At 40.3% G+C, this 20,348-nt stretch overlaps 2 protein-coding genes across 4 annotated transcripts in view; both read left to right on the plus strand.

Moving 5' to 3' along the window:
• Positions 1-596: 596 nt before the first annotated feature.
• Positions 597-19,916, plus strand: LOC133656970 (haloacid dehalogenase-like hydrolase domain-containing 5). Its single transcript, XM_062058235.1, has 11 exons — positions 597-780; positions 1,210-1,360; positions 1,442-1,547; positions 16,495-16,689; positions 16,790-16,902; positions 16,969-17,062; positions 18,697-18,730; positions 18,807-18,981; positions 19,070-19,246; positions 19,333-19,507; positions 19,571-19,916. The coding sequence occupies exons 1-11, from the start codon at positions 597-599 to the stop codon at positions 19,769-19,771; spliced, it is 1,605 nt and encodes a 534-aa protein (XP_061914219.1). The 3' UTR covers positions 19,772-19,916.
• Positions 19,917-20,217: 301 nt separating this feature from the next.
• LOC133652010 (mRNA (2'-O-methyladenosine-N(6)-)-methyltransferase-like) overlaps positions 20,218-20,348 on the plus strand; it is a 35,239-nt gene continuing 35,108 nt past the window's right edge. For 2 of the 3 annotated variants that reach the window (XM_062050318.1, XM_062050340.1), the window contains exon 1: positions 20,218-20,345. The gene's annotated coding sequence lies outside the window, so the exon portion shown is untranslated. The remainder of the gene's footprint in view (positions 20,346-20,348) is intronic. The other variant, XM_062050333.1, reaches the window with a different exon arrangement.

Below are 20,348 nucleotides of genomic sequence, written 5' to 3' on the forward strand. Positions count from 1 at the left end.
TTCGATGCCACAAGAGTGGTGTATGGTCCCAGCCACCGCTGCCTAACCCCCCTTCGCTCAAAGGATGGTCTGCTGCTGCTGAAGGACAAGGACGCAATTTCAAACAGGTGGAAAGAACACTATGAGGACCTCTTAAACAGGGACACTATACCTGAGATGGAGGCTCTTGACCAACTCCCACAACAACCCACAGATGAAAGCATGGGAGAACCACCTACCTTGGATGAGCTGCAGGATGCCATTGGGAAGATGAGGAACAACAAGGCTGCTGGGCCCGACGGCATTCCAGCAGAGGTCCTGAAGAAAGGCGGACCCGATCTTACCAAGCACATCCATATCCTGCTTCTCAAAATATGGGAAGAAGAGGAAATCCCTGCACAGACAAGGCAGACTGTGGGAATTACCGTGGCATCTCTCTCCTGTCCACCATAGGGAAAGCCCTCGCTCGGGTTTTGGCCAACAGACTCACCCCCCTGTCAGAAAGCGTGCTTCCTGAGTCTCAGAGTGGATTTCGCCCAAGCAGAGGCACCACAGACATGATTTTCATCGCACGACAACTGCAAGAAAAATGCCGGGAACAAAACCAATCATTATACATGGCCTTCATAGACCTCACCAAAGCCTTCGACTCGGTTAACCGTCAGGCCCTTTGGCTGGATCTGTCCAAGATTGGCTGCCCAGACAAATACATCCGGGTAGTGAGACTACTGCATGATAACATGTCAGCCACAGTGCTCAGTGGCAGTGGAGATGAAACGGAACCCTTTAGGGTAGACACAGGTGTAAAACAGGGATGTGTCATCGCTCCAACACTATTTTCCATCTTTGTTGCTGCTATCCTCCATCTCACAAACATACATCTGCCCCAGGGAGTCAAAATAATGTACAGAACCGACGGTCAACTCCTCAACATCAACCGTTTCAGGGCTAAAGGTCAAACCACCACCATATCCATCATGGAGCTGCAGTATGCAGACGATAATGCCCTCGTAGCCCTCTCAGAAGAGGACCTACAGTGCACTCTGTCTGCTTTTGCGAAGGCATACAAACAGCTTGGTCTTGCCATCAATATAAAGAAAACCCAAATCCTCCACCAATCACCACCAAACAGTAGTGCGCCTGTCCTGCCCCCAAACCTCTCAATTGACAAAATCCGACTGGAAAATGTGGACCACTTCCAATATCTCGGGAGCCTCCTGTCATCTAAAGCTGTCATTGACGATGAAATTCACCACCGCCTCAGCTGTGCCAGTGGGGCCTTCTCAAGGCTGAGGAAGCGAGTCTTCGAGAACCGTGACCTCCAAGCAAAGACCAAAATCCTGGTCTACAAAGCAGTCGTGCTCCCCACCCGTCTGTATCGGTCAGAAGCCTGGACCACCTACAGCAGGCACTTAAAGGCACTCGAGACCTACCATCATAGATGTCTCAGAAAAATCCTCAGGATCAGCTGGGAGGACCGACGCACCAACACCAGCGTCCTGGAGGAGGCTGGCTTGCCCACCATCACTGCCACGATTGCCCAAAACCAACTTAGATGGACTGGCCATGTAGTCCGCATGCCTGACTCTCGCCTCCCAAAACAAGTTCTTTATTCACAGCTTGTTGAAGGGAAACGGGCCCCGGGAGGTCAAAAGAAGAGATTTAAGGATAACATCAAGGCAAACCTGACAAAGTGTCGCATAGACCTTAAGTCTTGGGAAATCAAGGCAACAGACAGAACGATGTGGAGAAACCTTGTCCGTGAGGGTGCCGCGCAATATAATGACGACCTCCGCCATGCTGCACAAGACAAGCGCAGACTAAAAAAGGAGAGAGCATCCATCAAGCAGGCCCAACCCAAACCCACCACCACTACATTCCCTTGTCCGCATTTCCCCAGAATAATCGGGTCCAGAATCGGCCTCCACGCCCACCTGAAGACCCACAAGGACCAGGAAGGAGGACAGTCATACTCGACCACGAGTGACCGCCGATGATGATACGTATACAGTACACACATACATTGACCTACATTCTGTTTATTTACTGTCATCTATTATCAATGATTCTATTACAGAAATCTTCTGGATATAACCTATGAATATGATTCCATCCATCCATCAGCTTATTCCCTTCGGGGTCGCGGGGGGCGCTGGAGCCTATCTCAGCTACAATCGGGATTCTAAATATGTTAAATAGATGTACATGTGCTGGTTTCAATTTTTTCCTTTATCCTTATGCCAAGCATATTTTCTATTTGTACATTCCCTTTAAAAGGGCCCTATTGTGAAAAATCCACTTTTCTTACCTATTAGTACTGTAGAAATCAGTGACACACACACGCGGCTGTCCACTTCAAGGCCTACTGAAATGAAATGTTTTTATTTAAACGGGGATAGCAGATCCATTCTATGTGTCATACTTGATCATTTCGCGATATTGCCATATTTTTGCTGAAAGGATTTAGTAGAGAACATCGACGATAAAGTTGCAACTTTTGGTTGCTGATAAAAAAAGCCTTGCCTGTACCGGAAGTAGCGTGATGTCAACAGTTGAAAGGCTCCTCACATTTCCCCATTGTTTTCAATGCAGCTAGAGCGATTCGGACCGAGAAAGCGACGATTACCCCATTAATTTGAGCAAGGATGAAAGATTTGTGGATGAGGAACGTTAGAGTGACGGACTAGAATGCAGTGCAAGACATATCTTTTTTCGCTCTGACCGTAACTTAGGTACAAGCTGGCTCATTGGATTCCACACTCTCTCCTTTTTCTATTGTGGATCACGGATTTGTATATATATATATATTTGTAAGAACCACAATTAATAAATATATTTCAGTGAATAACTTATTGTTCAAATCTGTATATAAATATGTACATAAAGTGTTGTAATTATATTGTAAAATGGATGGATGGATGGATGGACGTTTAAAACAAAACTGTTATTATTAATTAGTAAGTATACATTTTTTTAGCCTTTTTAGAGAAAATCAAATCATTGTAGTAAATTATGCAAATTACTCGATGATGCCACGGTTACCACGCCCATAGCCACGCCCCCACCGCCACAGGTATCTTGGCAGTTTATGGGAAACACTGTATACAGTATATATATATATATATATATATATATATATATATATATATATATATATATATATATATATATATATATATATATATATATATATATATATATATATATATATATATACACACATACATATATATATACATATATATATATATATATATATATATATATATATATATATATATATATATATATATATATATATATATATATATATACACACATACATATATATGTATATATATATGTATATATATATATATATATATATATATATATATATATATATATATATATATATATATATATATATATATATATATATATATATATATATATATATATATATATATACAATGGATATATAATTAATATAATTGGATATTAAGAGTATGTGAAAGTTCGACTCCTACCTTGTTTACTTCTGTGACAATTTTCTTAAAGTTTTGTAATCAATCAGAAATATCAAGCATCTTAAATGTGCCAAACTTGGATAAGTGTGGAGAGAGTGTTTCCCATTTTCCCCATTATGCACTCGAATGGATTTAAAAAGGTGTAGACCATTTTTTAATGGTTTTTCATAATATATACAAAGTTCAGTGATCAGGTTGTGTTATGTGTGACAGTGTGTATTGACCTTTATGTTAGTTGCATTTTTAATTTTTTTATTTTTGGTACCATGACTAGGGAAGGTTGTTTGGATTGTGTCATATAAATAAATGCTGTGCTATTGTTCCAAAATACGTTCAAGGGTCATTGATCTGATTTTCTCCCATTCTCTACAACAGGGGTCACCAACGCGGTGCCCGCGGGTCACCCGTAAGGACCAGATGAGTCGCCCGTGGGCCTGTTCTAAAAAAAAAATTTTTTTTTAAAAATTAAAAAAAAAAAAAAAAAAAAAAAAAAACATTTATTTTTTATTTTTAAAAAAAAATTAAATCTACATAGAAAAGACATAAGATACACTTTCAATCAGTGCATCAACCCAAACAACCTCCCCCATGCACACTCATCCACACCCACTCACACAAAAGGGGTTATTTCTTTCTGCTACCAATATTCTGGTTCCCACAACATAGACAACACATCTGCAAGGGACACAGTCCCTGAAGCACACATGATTGTATAGGCTGCTGGTCCACTAACATTTTCATTAATTACTATTTTTTATGTAATTATTTTTATATTGTTTTACTTTCTTTTTTATCCAAGAATTTTTTTTAAATTTATTTATCTTATTTTATTTTATTTTTTAAAAAAGGGCCTTATCTTCAACAGACCAGGTTGTCAATGAAATTAGATTTGTTTAAAGGGTTTTTTAAACCAGGCCCAGTCCAGATAATGTCCAAGTCGGACTCAGCAACACACACCTTCATTCATGTACACAGAAAAAAATTAGGGAACACAACAGATTGCATATAATTTATAAACAAAATTACATTTTCAAAATAAGCATTTATGTACATTCCAGATTATGTCCAGGTCACTCAAATTAGGGAACACAACAACAGATATCATATAATCTATAAACATAATTATACTTTCAAAATAAGCCTTTGAGGACTTCTCATCTTTTTTTAAATGTTTTTTGGCATCATTATCGTTTTCAACCATGTAACTTTCTAAAGTTAGAAAATACTGAATAAATGTTTTAAAGAAAGTAATACTAAGTGAATATCTGTTTTTGGCCTTAAAAATAAACATTTTACCGAGTACTATAATTAAATTGACTAAATCATGATTGTCAATTAACTCTCCTAAAATAACAGAAACCACATTAAGCTTCATAAACAAACCAATCCTTAAACACATTTTTTCAACTTCCACCCAAAACAAAGACACAATATGACAATACCAAAACAAATGCAGGGTGGATTCAGGCTCCTGACAACAAAATTGGCAATCATCTGACTCTGTCATATTTCATAATTTTAACATTTTCCCTGTGGGTAAGAAGTTATAAATAATTTTAATTTGAAAATAACGATTTTGCACATCGATAGTGGTTTTATAGATTAGTTTGAATATGGCATCCCATGGCAACGGGCAGTCAAAAAAGTCCTCCCATTTTCCATTTGTGTTGTATGAGGCAGCCTTCAAAGATTTCTTTATTAAATAAAAATTATATATTTTTCTATTTATTTTAGTTCCTTTTTGCCAACTAGAATTTCTTATTAGAGGTTTAGGGATTTCCCTTTCCATAATTGCATAATTTTGTCCAGCTTTCTTAGTCGATTATCATAATTTACTGAGCCTAGATCTTCCAGATTTTCTGGGACAACAACACCAAGTATGTTAACTGGTCCATCTGTCCACAAAACAGGCATTTTGCATTCCATTCGAAAGGACGTTCCCTTTAGATTTCCGATCCTTAACATTTTACATTTATCATAATTAAGCTTAAGGCCAGATTGCTGTGAAAATATGTCCAAAAGATTAAGAAGGTTCCGCAAAAAATGAGGAAAAATCTTATCTTTGTGAATCAGACTTTTCTGACATGAACTTCATCAAGAACAAACACAGAACACGCCTCACTGATGCACATCTGCAAAACTCACTCAGAGTTGCAGTGTCAAGTTACACACCAGAGTACAACACACTAGTTAACAGCATGCAATGCCAGGCTTCCCACTAACTGACAAAGAAACAGATAACAGATTTGGTGTCCAGTTCAAAGTGTGACATGATAAAAATTTGAGAGTTTACTTTTGTATTTTACATGAGTTATTATTTGTACAAACATGGTGCAAAGTAATTCATGATTTGTTAAAAAATGTTAGTGGCTAGCTAGTTAAAATGGGATATTGTGATTTCACAAGACTGTCTTAGAAGTGATCATTTGAAAATGTTCAATTTGAAAAATGAGGCACTTAGAGAAAATATAAAAATAAAGTGTTGCATATTGATATTTATCTGTTTCTATATATATTTATTGTGAGAAATCATTAAGATGATCAGTGTTTCCACAAAGATAAATATAATTAATTATTAATAATAACAGAGTTAAAGGTCAATTGAGCAAATTGGCTACTTCTGGCAATTTATTTAAGTGTGTATCTAACTGGTAGCCCTTCGCATTAATCAGTACCCAAGAAGTAGCCCTTGGTTTCAAAAAGGTTGGTGACCCCTGCTCTACAAGATGGCAACAAATCTGCAGCATTCAGAAACCGCCTCGTATTTAGGATTTGAAAGCACACCCATGCAATGCTTAATTGAACTCATGACGTCTCGTGGGTCAAATTGAAGACGCTGACGAGCCACACTTGGTCCGTGGGCCGTGGTTTGGACACCACTGATATATGCAATTAGAGTCTTTGTAATCTCCACACAGCTTTCTCACACACAAACACTTATGCCCTCTTAAACAGGGCCGCCCCTCCTTATCCGCAGATTATGCGCTGTGAGAAAGTGCATGTTCAATGTTTGACAGGGCGCTTTATGTAAAATCTTACAGCAAACGTAACCAGCGTGAGTGCTGGTCCTACTATGTTTGATTCCTGGTCGGAGACATGTCAGGAAGGTTTGCAAATTTATGTTTTAATTACGTTGCATCGGCTATTTTGCTCTAAACAAAAATTATAATTGATTGAACAATTTTCCACAAAAGTTTTAAAGCACAATTCATATATCAAATCAATTGCAAGTTAGATTTTAAAAAACGTGAAGCATTTTGTAATTTTATCATGAAAAATGTACTTAATGGAAAGTGGCGAGGTAAATTTGTATTTATTCAGTGGCTTATTACCATTTTTGCAAAATGTTACATCAGGTTTTCCATGGCAATTCCAGCGCTAAAAGCCAGGTACAGTCCTCCGTCGTTTATCCCTGTTAATTAATTCCAGGCCTGACCGATGTGACCACATTTCCCCAAAGTAGGAATCATTCATTAGAAATCAAATATTTTCAAAGCTATAGCTTAAAAACCTGTTTTTCTAAATACATTTCTAACATTGTGAGGGCCCTCTACACATTAAATAATACACTTTAGTCAACTTTACATGCCTTTAATCCAATATAGAAATGCTGCCTGCGGCTGAGCCAACCAATGGCCACGATACTGAACAGCACATTCTAATTGGTTTGATTTCATCTAGTTGCTAGTACTACTACTTTCCCATAACAATGTGACCTCGGAGTATGTTAAGGTAACGTGTGGAATTCCCCAGGGTTCGGTTCTTGGCCCTGCACTCTTCAGCATCTACATGCTGCCGCTAAGTGACATCATACACAAATATGGTGTTAGCTTTCACTGTTCTGCTGATGACAACCAACTCTACATGCCCCTAAAGCTGACCAACACGCCAGATTGTATCACCTGGAGGAGTGTCTAAATGAAATTAAACAAAGGATGTCCAGCAACTTTTTGCAACTCAACGCTAAGAAAACGTAAATGCTGATTATCAGTCCTGTTAGACACCAGCACCAATTTAATAAAACCACCTTAACATTTGACAACCAAACAATTACACCAAGCGACTCGGTAAAGAATCTGGGTATTATCTTCGACCCAGCTCTCTCATTTGAGTCACATTAAGATTAAGATTAAAGTACCAATGATTGTCACACACACACTAGATGTGGTGAAATTTGTCCTCTGCATTTGACCCATCCCCTTGGGGAGCAGTGGGCAGCAGCGGCGCCGCGCCCGGGATATTAAGAGTGTTACTAAAACGCCTTCTGTCATCTCCGTAATATCGCTAAAATGTGTTGCATTTTGTCCACCACCGACACTGAGATCATTATTCATGCATTCGTTACGTCTCGTCTCGATTACTGTCAAGTATTAATTTCGGGCCTCCCTATGTTTAGCATTAAAAGATTACAGTTGGTACAAAATGTGGCTGCTAGACTTTTGACAAGAACAAGAAAGTTTGATCATATTATGCCTATATTGGCTCACCTGCACTGGCTTCCTGTGCACTTAAGATGCGACTTTAAGGTTTTACTACTTACGTATAAAATTTTACACGGTCTAGCTCCATCCTATCTTGCTGATTGTATTGTACCATACCGGCTAGAAATCTGCGTTCAAAGAACTCCGGCTTATTAATGATTCCCAGAGCCCAAAAAAAGTCTGCAGGCTTTAGGGCGTTTTCTATTTAGGCACCAGTACTCTGGAATGCCCTCCCGGTAACAGTTAGAGATGCTACCTCAGTAGAAGCATTTAAAGGCCTACTGAAACCCACTACTACCGACCATGCAGTCGGATAGTTTATATATCAATGATGAAATCTTAACATTGCAACAAATGCCAATACGGCCGGGTTAACTTATAAAGTGCAATTTTAAATTTCCCGGGAAACTTCCGGTTGAAAACGTCTATGTATGATGACGTTTGCGCGTGACGTCGATGGTTGAAACGGAAGTATTCGGACACATTGTATCCCAATACAAACAGCTCTGTTTTCATCGCAAAATTCCACAGTATTCTGGACATCTGTGTTGGTGAATCTTTTGCAATTTGTTTAATGAACAATGGAGACTGCAAAGAAGAAAGCTGTAGGTGGGATCGGTGTATTAGCGGCTGGCTGCAGCAACACAACCAGGAGGACTTTGACTTGGATAGCAGACGCGCTATCCGACGCTAGCCACCGACCGCATCGATGATCGGGTGAAGTCCTTAGTCGCGCCGTCGATCGCTGGAAAGCAGGTGAGCATGGGTGTTGATGAGCAGATGAGGTCTGGCGTAGGTGGAGCGCTAATGTTTTTAGCATAGCTCTGATGAGGTCCCGTAGCTAAGTTAGCTTCAATGGCGTCGTTAGCAACAGCATTGCTAGGCTTCGACAGGCGGCACAGCATTAACCGTGTAGTTACAGGTCCAGTGTTTGGTTCGGTGTATCCTGATAGTAGTATTGTTGATCTTCTGTCTATCCTTCCAGTCAGGGGCTTATTTATTTTGTTACTATCTGCATTTAAGCACGATGCTATCCCGTTAGCTCCGTAGCTAAAGTGCTTCACCGATGTATTGTCGTGGAGATAAAAGTCACTGTGAATGTCCATTTCGCGTTCTCGACTCTCATTTTCAAGAGGATATAGTATCCGAGGTGGTTTAAAATACAAATACGTGATCCACAATAGAAAAAGGAGAAAGTGTGGAATCCAATGAGCCCTTTTACCTAAGTTACGGTCATAGCGAAAAAAGATACGTCCTGCACTGCACTCTAGTCCTTCACTCTCACGTTCCTCATCCACGAATCTTTCATCCTCGCTCAAATTAATGGGGTAATCGTCGCTTTCTCGGTCCGAATCGCTCTCGCTGCTGGTGTAAACAATGGGAAAATGTGAGGAGCCTTTCAACCTGCGACGTCACGCTACTTCCGGTACAGGCAAGGCTTTTTTTATCAGCGACCAAAAGTTGCGAACTTTATCGTCGATGTTCTCTACTAAATCCTTTCAGCAAAAATATGGCAATATCGCGAAATGATCAAGTATGACATATAGAATGGATCTGCTATCCCTGTTTAAATAAAAACATTTCATTTCAGTAGGCCTTTAAGTCCCATCTTAAAACTCATTTGTATACCCAGCCTTTAAATAGACCCACATTTTAGACCAGTTGATCTGCCGTCTCTTTTCTGCTCTGCCCCCCCGCCCCTCCCAATCCTGCGTGGAGAGGTTATTAGGTGACCATGAATTGATTAACGTGGACTTAAACAAGTTGAAAAACTTATTCGGGTGTTACCATTTAGTGGTCAATTGTACGGAATATGTACTGTACTGTGCAATCTACTAATAAAAGTTCCAATCAATCAAAAAAATAAATACACAGATGAGGCGAAACAAATACATCATAGAGTAATGCTGCAGTCTTCAGAGCGTGATGTAAAGTATACAAAATGTAGTCTCAATATACAAACATCATGGGGTTTGTATGAACATACAAACAATGAGCAACCTGTCATTATTCACTCAAATATGATTTTACACACGTCAAGTTTCCTTTTGATAGTTGATTTGTGTCAAATTAACTAAAAAGCTTTGAGATTTGACCGAAAGGAAAAGATGACGGGTAAAGGCGGCCCCTCCATCGGGCGGCGGGGCTCTCCCTTAGAGATAGGGTGGGAAGCTCTGTCATTCCACAGGAGCTCAGCTGCTCTTCCACATTGAGAGGAGCCAGGTGAGGTGGTTCGGGCATTTGATCAGGATGCCCACCGGACGCCTCACCGGAGAGGTGTTTGGGGCTTGTCCGGCCGGTAGGAGGCTATGGGGAAGACCCAGGACACGTTTGGTGGACTATGTGTTCCAGCTGGCCTGAGAACGCCTCAGGATCCCCCGGGAAGAGCTAAACGAGGTGGCTGGGGAGAGGGAAGTCTGGGCTTCAGTGCTTTGGCTTCTGCCCCCGTGAACCGACCTCAAATAAGCAGAAGAAGATGGATGGATGGAATTAACTAAACATCTAAACAAGTACTTACATTATTAGTATGTGCAAGGCTAATAAATAATAGTGCAGTGGTGAATAGAGCAAAGAGGAAAAGAACAAATCATCAGTGGATAATAATAATCATAATAACACATCAATATTCTAACTATTATGATTATTTTGTTTTAGTGCATCTACTGGCAGATAGGTCTCACAATCTTTAAAAACTAGTTACGCCTGTATTTTGAACTTTATCAAGGGTTCTTGAATACACCACAATTATTGTGCAATTAGACACAAAAGTGAAACTTAATGGGGAACTGCACTTTTTTGGAATTTTGCCAATTATTCACGATCTTTATGAAAGATGACGACGCATGGATTTTTAAAAAATGCATTTTTCTAATGCCTTCTAAATATTAAATAAACAAAACTAAGGGTCTGCTTACAGCGGAGCCAATGAGAGGTCCTCTATTCCGCTCATAAAATCTAATAAATAACCATTCAAAAAACGGCAACAAGACACTATTTACATTTCGTGACTTGTATGTTAATCAATTATTACTGATATTGTTATTATAAACGCTAATGCAGACGATCTATTTATAACAGCGACGTGATCACTACAGTGTGTGCCTATGTTTACATCATCGAGTGGGCTGCTGCTTCCTCGCTTCCCTGCTCCTTGGAAGTTTTTTGTAGATCATAAATCCTGCATCTCACCTGAAAAATAGATGGCTGAGGATATAACCTGACAAGTTGGTACACTTTGACAGCCGTTAAGGACATGGAACTGGCGAGAACGACACTAAAGAGACGCTTGGGTCACCCACCACACCCCGCCCTGTTTATTCACGAGGATTATGAGACATTTTTCATCTAAATGGGAATATATGAACATCCTAGCAGTCGGCGTCCTAATGACAGCAGACATTGTACATTAAGTGATGTTTTATCATGTTTGTTGGCTCTCATAAAGTCTGTAGTGAGTAGACATCAGTGATGAAGAAAAAAAAAAAGCAAAGGTTGTGATGCGTTTTTTAAATTAATGCACCCTGTATGCTTAAAATGATCAAAATACGTAAATATTAAATGTTATTATATATGTGCCCGTTACTACCTTACATATATACTTACATCATATATAAAACCCTAATGGAAGTGTTTGAATTTTTTTGGGGGGGCTTTATAGACAGAATTGAATGGTTCCCATAGGCTCTATTGTAAGTGGACTTTTGATCGCATTTAATTATTTTTGGAATACAGAAAAAAACCCATCAATTGTCATGTCTCTCAAAATGATTGTGAAAGATAGGCAAAATTCCAAAAAAGTGCAGTTTCCCTTTAAACATAACTTTCTCCGATGCTGCCACAAATAGATTTATCATATTTTTACCTTTCTGCTATCCCCTCATCCTGGTGCCCAAATGTTGGCGCTGTGTGTGAAAGCATCAATGTGAGCTTTGATGACCTTCTAACGTCTGTGTCGAGTGAACAGTGATGGGAGTTTCTTACCGAAGGAACCATTTTGCATTTTTGCAAAGGTGTGCATGTGCATTCCTAGTTTGATTCATAATTGATTTTATCTTAACTTTTATGACGTCATGTTTTGTAACTGATGAATTTAAATTGAAAAAAATAATCTTCAGGTGGTTTTGGCCTTAGAGTAATTATGCTACAGGCCGGCCCCGGGGAACCATCTTAGGACTTACACCATATGTTCTCCTTCACATATGATCTAGGCCGCCATATCCCATAATTCCTTGTGTGCTTCACTAATACACTCCATTGCTAAAAGTATTTGGCCACCCATCCAAATGATCAGAATCCGGTGTCCTAATCACTTGGCCTGTACAAAATCAAACACTTAGGCATGGAGACTGGTTCTACAAACATTTGTGAAAGAATGGGCTGCTCTCAGGCGCTCAGTGATTTTGTGCCGTGTATGAAATTTAGTGGAGGAGGAATTATGGTGTGGGGTTGTTTTTCAGGAGTTGGGCTTTGCCCCTTAGTTCCAGTAAAAGGAACTTTGAATGCTCCAGGACAGTGGTCCCCAACCACCGGGCTGCGGCCCGGTACCGGTCCGTGGATCGATTGGTACCGGGCCGCACAAGAAATAAAAAAAATTTAAAAATTAAAATATATATATATCCATCCATCCATTTTCTACCGCTTATTCCCTTCGGGGTCGCGGGGGGCGCTGGAGCCTATCTCAGCTACAATCGGGCGGAAGGCGGGGTACACCCTGGACAAGTCGCCACCTCATCGCAGGGCCAGCACAGATAGACAGACAACATTCACACTCACATTCACACACTAGGGCCAATTTAGTGTTGCCAATCAACCTATCCCCAGGTGCATGTCTTTGGAGGTGGGAGGAAGCCGGAGTACCCGGAGGGAACCCACGCAGTCACGGGGAGAACATGCAAACTCCACACAGAAAGATCCCGAGGCGATTGATAAATAAAAATTAAAAAATTTAAAAAATAAAAATAAAAAAATAAAAAAAATAATATATATATATATATATATATATTATTTATTTTTTTATTTAAAAAAAAAAATTAAATCAGCATAAAAAACACAAGATACACTTACAATTAGTGCACCAACCCAAAAAAACTCCCTCCCCCATTTACGCTCATTCACACTCATTCGCACAAAAGGGTTGTTTCTTTCTGTTATTAATATTTCTGGTTCCTACATTATATATCAATATAGATCAATACAGTCAGCAGGGATACAGTCCGTAAGCACACATGATTGTATTTTTTAATGACAAAAATAAATAAATAAATAAAAAGAGTCTGGTGTGGATGAACTTGATTGGCCTGCACAGAGTTCTGACCTGAACCTGATAGCAACACCTTTGGGATAAATTAGAACGGAGACTGAGAGCCAGGCCTTCTCGACCAACATCAGTGTGTGACCTCACTAATGCGCTTTTGGAAGAATGGTGGAAAATTCCTATAAACACACTCTGCAACCTTGTGGACAGCCTTCTCAGAAGAGTTGAAGCTGTAATAACTGCAAAAGGTGGACCGACATCATATTGAACCCTGTGGGTTAGGAATGGGATCGATCTTCAAGTACATATGTGAGTCAAGGCGGGTGGCCAAATACTTTTGGCAATATAGGGTATCACACATGCAAATGTGGTTACCACAGGGATGGGGAGACATGGCGTAGTTTCAGTGTTAGTAAGCACAGAGCAGCCAGGCATCGTTCTGTGTGGTTTTGGGTCCACGCTAAAGTTCTTTGCTGTGCATGTGCATCATGTGTCTTCAATGTGGGAGCTGATTGGTTGATTGTTTGCAGCAGTCTGCAGCATGTGACGAGTGGCCGAACGCCGCATGTGACCTCATGTGAGCGCAAAGTGCCCTCAGCCGTATTTAATCAGCACACAAGTGTGTGTCTGTGTGATGCGCCGCTAAGAATGTCAGGCAGCACACTTTGGAAACACGGTGGCCGCATTGTTAGTCCGGTTTGGACTTTACGTTGTGTTTCCGTTAGCTCGTGTTAGCCGATGGCCAGAATGAAAAACAGTTATTCATGACTGCAAGTTGTGTCTAAGTCGGGATAGCATGTTGCTAACTGGCATGGCCTCACTGACCTGCAGACGGAAACACACCTGTCATTGGGCAGGACCTATCCCTTGATAGTTTGCCAGTGGCTATTGCTCGCCACTCGCTAATTGGCCGGGAACGTCAACATACCAACGTCTTCCATGCGTCCGTGTACCGGTCAAGCGCTCAAAGCTCCGCCCACAAATGTTGTCACACTCCAGCTGTCATAAGAGCAGCACGCAGCCATTGTGACAGCCAGATGTCATGTGGTGTGCACGTCTGCAGCAGGGGCTCAGGTCCTCATCTCGCTGTGCCGCCAGCAGACAGGTCAGTGTTTGTCATGTTGGTTGTACTTTCATCTTTTTATCTCATGGATGTTAACGCACTAATTAGACTTAGACTTAGACTTAGACAAACTTTAATGATCCACAAGGGAAATGGTTCCACACAGTAGCTCAGTTACTAAGGATGGAAAGTGTAAGGATGGAAAGGATTATGCAGGTATAAAGTAGACTAAAAATGTACCGTAGTAGCAATATAAAATATAACATATATGTAATATTTACATATTATATATACAGTATACGATATATTGATATATTATATGATATTATATTTTTATATAATATATACATATATAATGAGTCCTGAAAGGTTGAATTTTAAGACAAGTGGTTCTGGATGTCTTGGGGCCCTAAGCAGCATTTAACCTGGGGGCCTCTTGGGGGCCCTCACATGTAAACAAATAGCTCATGTCAGTGTTTGAGGCGCCTTTAGTGGGATTTAAAGCCGCTGCTCGAGGTCGCGTATAGGGAGAAACACTTCTTACTAGATGGGTATGCTGAAAGCATCATTCCATGTGCATCATATTCTCCACTTAATTTTTCTAATTAAAAATGTTATTTAAAGACAAAAGACGGGTCTGCTGGCATTCTTGTGATTTTCATGTCGATCTTTTTCCTTCATGTTGTCATTAGTTGAGCATTTTTTTTTAGATAAAACGTTTGATTTGAAGACAGAAGCCGACTAGATGGGTCTGCTGCAAGTGACATCCATGCTCATCTTTTTCTACCCATCATGTTTTCAGGAGATGAGCTTTTTTAAATGAAAGGTATAATTTGGAGACCAAAGCAGAATAAACAGGTCTGCTATAAGGATGCATCTGACTTCAATGTTAATCCTCACCCTTCATGTTTCCAAGAGATGAGCATTTTCTTCAAATGAAAAGTTTGATTGGAAGACAGAAGCCAACTCTGACTAGACGGGTCTGCTGGGATGATTGTGACTTTCATGTCCATCCCTGTCCTTTATGTTATTAGTTGAGCATTTTTCAAATTACAAATTTGATTAAAAGACAGAAGCTGAGACGGAAAGGATGCTTGTAATTTTCATGTCCATCCTTTACTCCTCTTCATGTTTTTTATGAGATCAGCATTTATTTATTTTTTTATGAAAAGTTTGATTTGAAGACAGAAGCCAACTGGGCAGGTCTGCTGTAAGGCTGCTTGTAACTTCCAAGTGCATATTTTTGTACACTTCATGATTAATGAATAATGTTCACTGTCTGGTGCTCATCATGTCCTCACTCTACAACACATGTGTCAAACTCAAGGCCCGGGGGCCAGATCTGGCCCGCGACATAATTTTATCTGGCCCGCAAACACCTGGAAGTGTGTCAATAAAGTACTTAATATTTTCTCACTAAATGTAATGGATTGTTTTCATTTTGACAGACAAAATATATGTACTGCTTGAAAGTGCATACCTTTTAAACTTTAATAGTATCCAATATTGCAACAAATATTACAGTATATTATCATACTTTACAAACATGTTTTTGTCTAAATAAAAATACTTAACTTTACAGCAAACTACCCATCCAATTAATACAAATGACAATAAATTTTACGTTGTTCTTTAGAGCATATTACTGTAAATTGAAAACAACTACTACTGTTTTTTGCATAAAAATGTTGTTGACTGAGCTGCCAATTTTTGACTGTAAAATCTACGATTGTTGTTTTTAACGGTGTATTACCGTAAATGGGAAGACGGTACATTTGTTTTTACGGTAGAAAAACTGGCAGCTAAATTGCCAGAATAAAAAAAGAACTTGTACTGTTTTGCCATTAACAATATAATGTTGTAAAAACCAATGTAAATTTAACACAAAAATTCTGGCAACTAATCTGCCAGATTTTTCCGTGACACCCCCCCCAAAAAACAGTGGTACTATTTTTCCATTTACCGTAAAATGTTGTAAAAAATGGAGAAAAAAACCACTATATTTTACAGTAAAATTTTGTAAATGTAAAGTTTTTACTGTAAAATCGACAGTTTACTTAAAACAATTTAGATACAGTAGTTAAAAGCAAAATCCAGAGGCAAATTCGTACATTATTCGCTGTTACAAACGGCCCTCTGATGGCAGCCATAACTGCGATGTGGCCCTCAATGAAAACGAGTTTGACATCCCTGCTCTACAATGTCCAGCGGGCGGGACTCCTCTTTGATGTGGATGGCGTTTTGGTCCGTGGAGGTTCTCTCATCCCCGCAGCGAGACGGGCCTTCAGGAAACTTCTGGACCAGAACAACAACTTCCTGTTTCCCGTAGTGTTCGTCACCAATGCAGGAAGCTGTCAGAGACAACACAAGGCGCAGCAGCTGTCTCGCCTGCTGGACGTTCAGGTGGGACACTTAGACTAGGATTCATTGGATGACTGTTTTTTCTGGTTCGTGATTGGACAAAGAGTGACACCATGTGACCACTCTCTATGTCTCTCTTTAGATTGCCCCAGAACAGGTAGTTCTGTCCTACAGTCCCTTGGAAATGTTGAGGAGCTTCCATGATAAATGTGTCCTGGTCTCGGGACAAGGACCTGTTGTAGACATCGCCAGCACGTATCCTTAATGTTTGACTTGTTGAAGGTGTTATACGTTGGTGTTTTTGTCCTGACCTAAGCTCAGTTTGGGTTTCAAGAAGGTCATCAGCATTGAGCAGCTTAGAGAACATCACCCCCTGTTGGACATGGTGGACCACAACCGGAGACCCACACCCTCCGTATGTCTGCTCCATAGCTTTAACTGCATGTGCAACAAACTTTAAACTGTAATTAAATGTGAAAGAAAGGCACTGAGTACAAGCTATAAACATGGTCGCTGTAGATACAGTGGGGAACATATTAGTATTAGAATCTATAAGTATATAGTCCTTGATATGGTGGCCTTTTTGAAGCAGGGCAGGACCGGCCCCACAAACTTATTCCAAGCCCATTCCTGCGCGGTCACTGATAACCCCATTTTGGTATTGTCCACAGAGGCACCCTGGGTTACCAGTACTGGGCTTGTAATCAGTCGTACATACATTTTACAAAAAAAAATATGATTTGATTGTTACATTTGTTATTTTGCGCTAAAGTGTTGTATTAGTTCATTTTAGTACAAAACACGCATCTAATTCAAGTTGAATAAAGTACTAAACTCTCTATAAAGCCCGGATTTAGCCAGCACTATTTATTAATGTTACTTTGTATACACTCAGTCTCTCTCTGTTACAATGAAGCGGGGGTCAGTAACCCGCGGCTCTAGAGCCGCATCTTTAGCGCCGCCCTAGTGGCTCCCTGGACCTCTTCCAGAGATGTGTGAAAATGGAAAAAGATTAAAAGATATATATATTTTTTGTTTTAGTATATTTTCTGTAGGAAAACAAACAGGACACAAACATTCCTAATTGTTAGAAATCCCACTGTTTATATTAAACATGCTCACTGATGAGAGTATTTGGCAAGCACCGTTTTGTCCTACTAATTTCAGCGTTCCTTAAACTCATCGTAGTTTTTTTACATGTACAACTTTCTCCGATGCTGCGACAGAAAGACGTGTTTTATGCCACTCCTTCTTTGTCTCATTTTGTCCACCAAAAGTTTTATGCTGTGCGTGAATGCACAAAGGTGAGCTTTGTTGATTTTATTGATTTGCTGGAGTGCTAATCAGGCATATTTGGTCACTGCATGACTGCAAGCTAATCAATGCTAACATGCTATTAGGCTAGCTGTATGTACATATTGCGTCATTATGCCTCGTTTGTAGATATATTTGAGCTAATTCAATTTCCTTTACTTATGTCCACTGTGTATTTAATTTATATTTGCATGTCTCATGACACATCTGTATGTAATATTGCCTGCATTTCTGATAGTTGATAGTGTGCCATGTTGTTCCAGACCACAGCAAACGTTACCCAGCTTGCAAAGATTGTAATAAATCCATTAGAGGAAGACAGCCTGCCGTTTCCTTAAAAATGGACACACACATCTATACCTTTGGCCATTCTGAGCCAGTAATTTCCAGAAGTTATCATCTTGTGAGAAGCCTCCATTTTACTAATGATTTCAAATGTTGCAAAAATGTGTTGAATAAAAATGTAAATACATTTCTGTCAACGGAGAGTTGCGTCAGCCTTTGATAGTAGGCTAATACAGCTAATATAGACACTTACATCATGTGTTGCCTTTATTATAACACTTATTTAAGGCTTTTAATTTTTTGCGGCACCACAGATTTTATTTTTGTCTTTTTGGTCCAATTTGGCTCTTTCAACATTTTGGGTTGCAGACCCCTGCAATACAGAAAACATTAAGACTATGGACTGTTGTTTATATCTTTGCAAGAGAGTAAACTTGTTTTGCGTTTCAGGCCACTCCTCTGCAGAAGTTCCCTCAAATTGAAGGTAAAAAACACATTGATGATGTTTACATGTGGCCAATGAGGCGATAAATATGGAAACAAATCCTGTGGCTGTGCAGCCGTGGTCCTGTTTGGCGAGCCGGTCCGATGGGAGACCAACCTGCAGCTGCTAGTGGACGTCCTTCTGACCAATGGAAGTCCTGGTTTCGCTTACAAGACACAGCTGTCGACCCAGCTGCCGGTGCTTGCATGTAACATGGACCTGGTGTGGATGGCTGAGGCGCCATCTCCACGGTAATTAGTGTCATTGAGTAATACATGCCTGTCCAGTTCCAGCTAATGTTATCATAATGGACCGCTTTGACTTCTTGTCTTGCCACAGGTTCGGTCACGGAATGTTCATGCTGTGTCTGGAGTCTGTCTACAAAAAGCTGACGGGACGAGAGCTGCAGTACCAGGCGCTTCTGGGTAAACCCGGTCTGCTAACATATCAGTACGCCGAGCACGTACTGAGACTGCAAAACCAGAACCACAAACTGGCCACCATTTACGCCATTGGGTAGGGTGTCATGACGCGTTGACAAAACGGGAACTGCAGTGAAACACAAAGTCCAACACATGTAGACTTGTCTGGGTGTCTTGCAGTGACAACCTAATGACAGACGTTTATGGCGCCAACCTTTACAATCGGTGCCTTGCTCAGCAGCACGCGGCCATGATGCCCCCCGCCAGGATGTTTGCTCAGAGCACAGGAAGTCAGATGACGACGGCCGTGGAGGAGGACCTAGCGCTCGCGGCTGCTCAGTGTCGCTCCATACTAGTAAGTGGAGACACGACATGTCCTTGTGACGGAATCAAGTGCTGACGAGGTTCTTGTCCACAGGTGTGCACAGGTGTCTATAGCCCAGCTCGGTCGTCTGCGCCCGGCCAGGAAAGGTACGATAATGGCCAGTCCAACTTTTACGGTCACAGGGACACCGTTATGGAAGCGGACCTAATGGAGCCGAGCTTCGTGGTGGAAGATGTGGAAGCTGCCGTCGACCTGGTGCTCCAGCAGCAGAGCTCTGCAACGTTTCACCTATAATCATTCAACCTCCTGACCTCATATCCTATTTTGGACTTTTTATACTAATTTCACTTATTTTTGAGAAAACATTTTAGAAATTAACAGTGTCACTAATCAACTAGTTTGTGTTAATTAGTTGACTTATTTGAAGTCTTTATTTATGTCAGCTATAAAAACTTAACGTTTACAAGCCGAATAGCTTTCATTGTAATAAATTAATGAAAATATGTAAATGTACTCTACTATCTGTCTGGAAATGCAAATATAAATGAATCATGCAAAATACTTGGTGCATTTTATATTTCAGTATATCTCAATAAAATTGACGAAATATACTATAGAAATAAACGATATAATTGTGGGTGCTGTGATTCTTAACGTATTAATTCTAAAGTCATCATCAAGTCCAGACCTGCCCAATATGGCGACGCCAACGTGACATATTAGAACAGGAAGTGGGTCAGACTTTGCGCCTGCGCAGTCGCTCTTTGCTAGCCCTGTAAAGATGTCTGCGCAGGCGGGGAGGGAGCGGAGCGGAGGACCCGAAACGAACAGGCAGAGCTCGCTACTCTCTGCATTTCAAACAGTCCAGGTA

This window comes from Entelurus aequoreus, linkage group LG01 (genome assembly GCF_033978785.1).
Source record: "Entelurus aequoreus isolate RoL-2023_Sb linkage group LG01, RoL_Eaeq_v1.1, whole genome shotgun sequence".
In the NCBI taxonomy this organism is placed as follows: Eukaryota; Metazoa; Chordata; class Actinopteri; order Syngnathiformes; family Syngnathidae; genus Entelurus; species Entelurus aequoreus.

Coding starts and splice junctions, on each gene's coding strand:
- LOC133656970 (XM_062058235.1), top strand. CDS start 597: ATGGCCTTCATAGACCTCACCAAAGCCTTCGACTCGGTTAACCGTCAG. Junction 16,690..16,789: donor CTCGCCTGCTGGACGTTCAG/GTGGGACACTTA, acceptor GTCTCTCTTTAG/ATTGCCCCAGAACAGGTAGT. Junction 17,063..18,696: donor ACCGGAGACCCACACCCTCC/GTATGTCTGCTC, acceptor TTTGCGTTTCAG/GCCACTCCTCTGCAGAAGTT.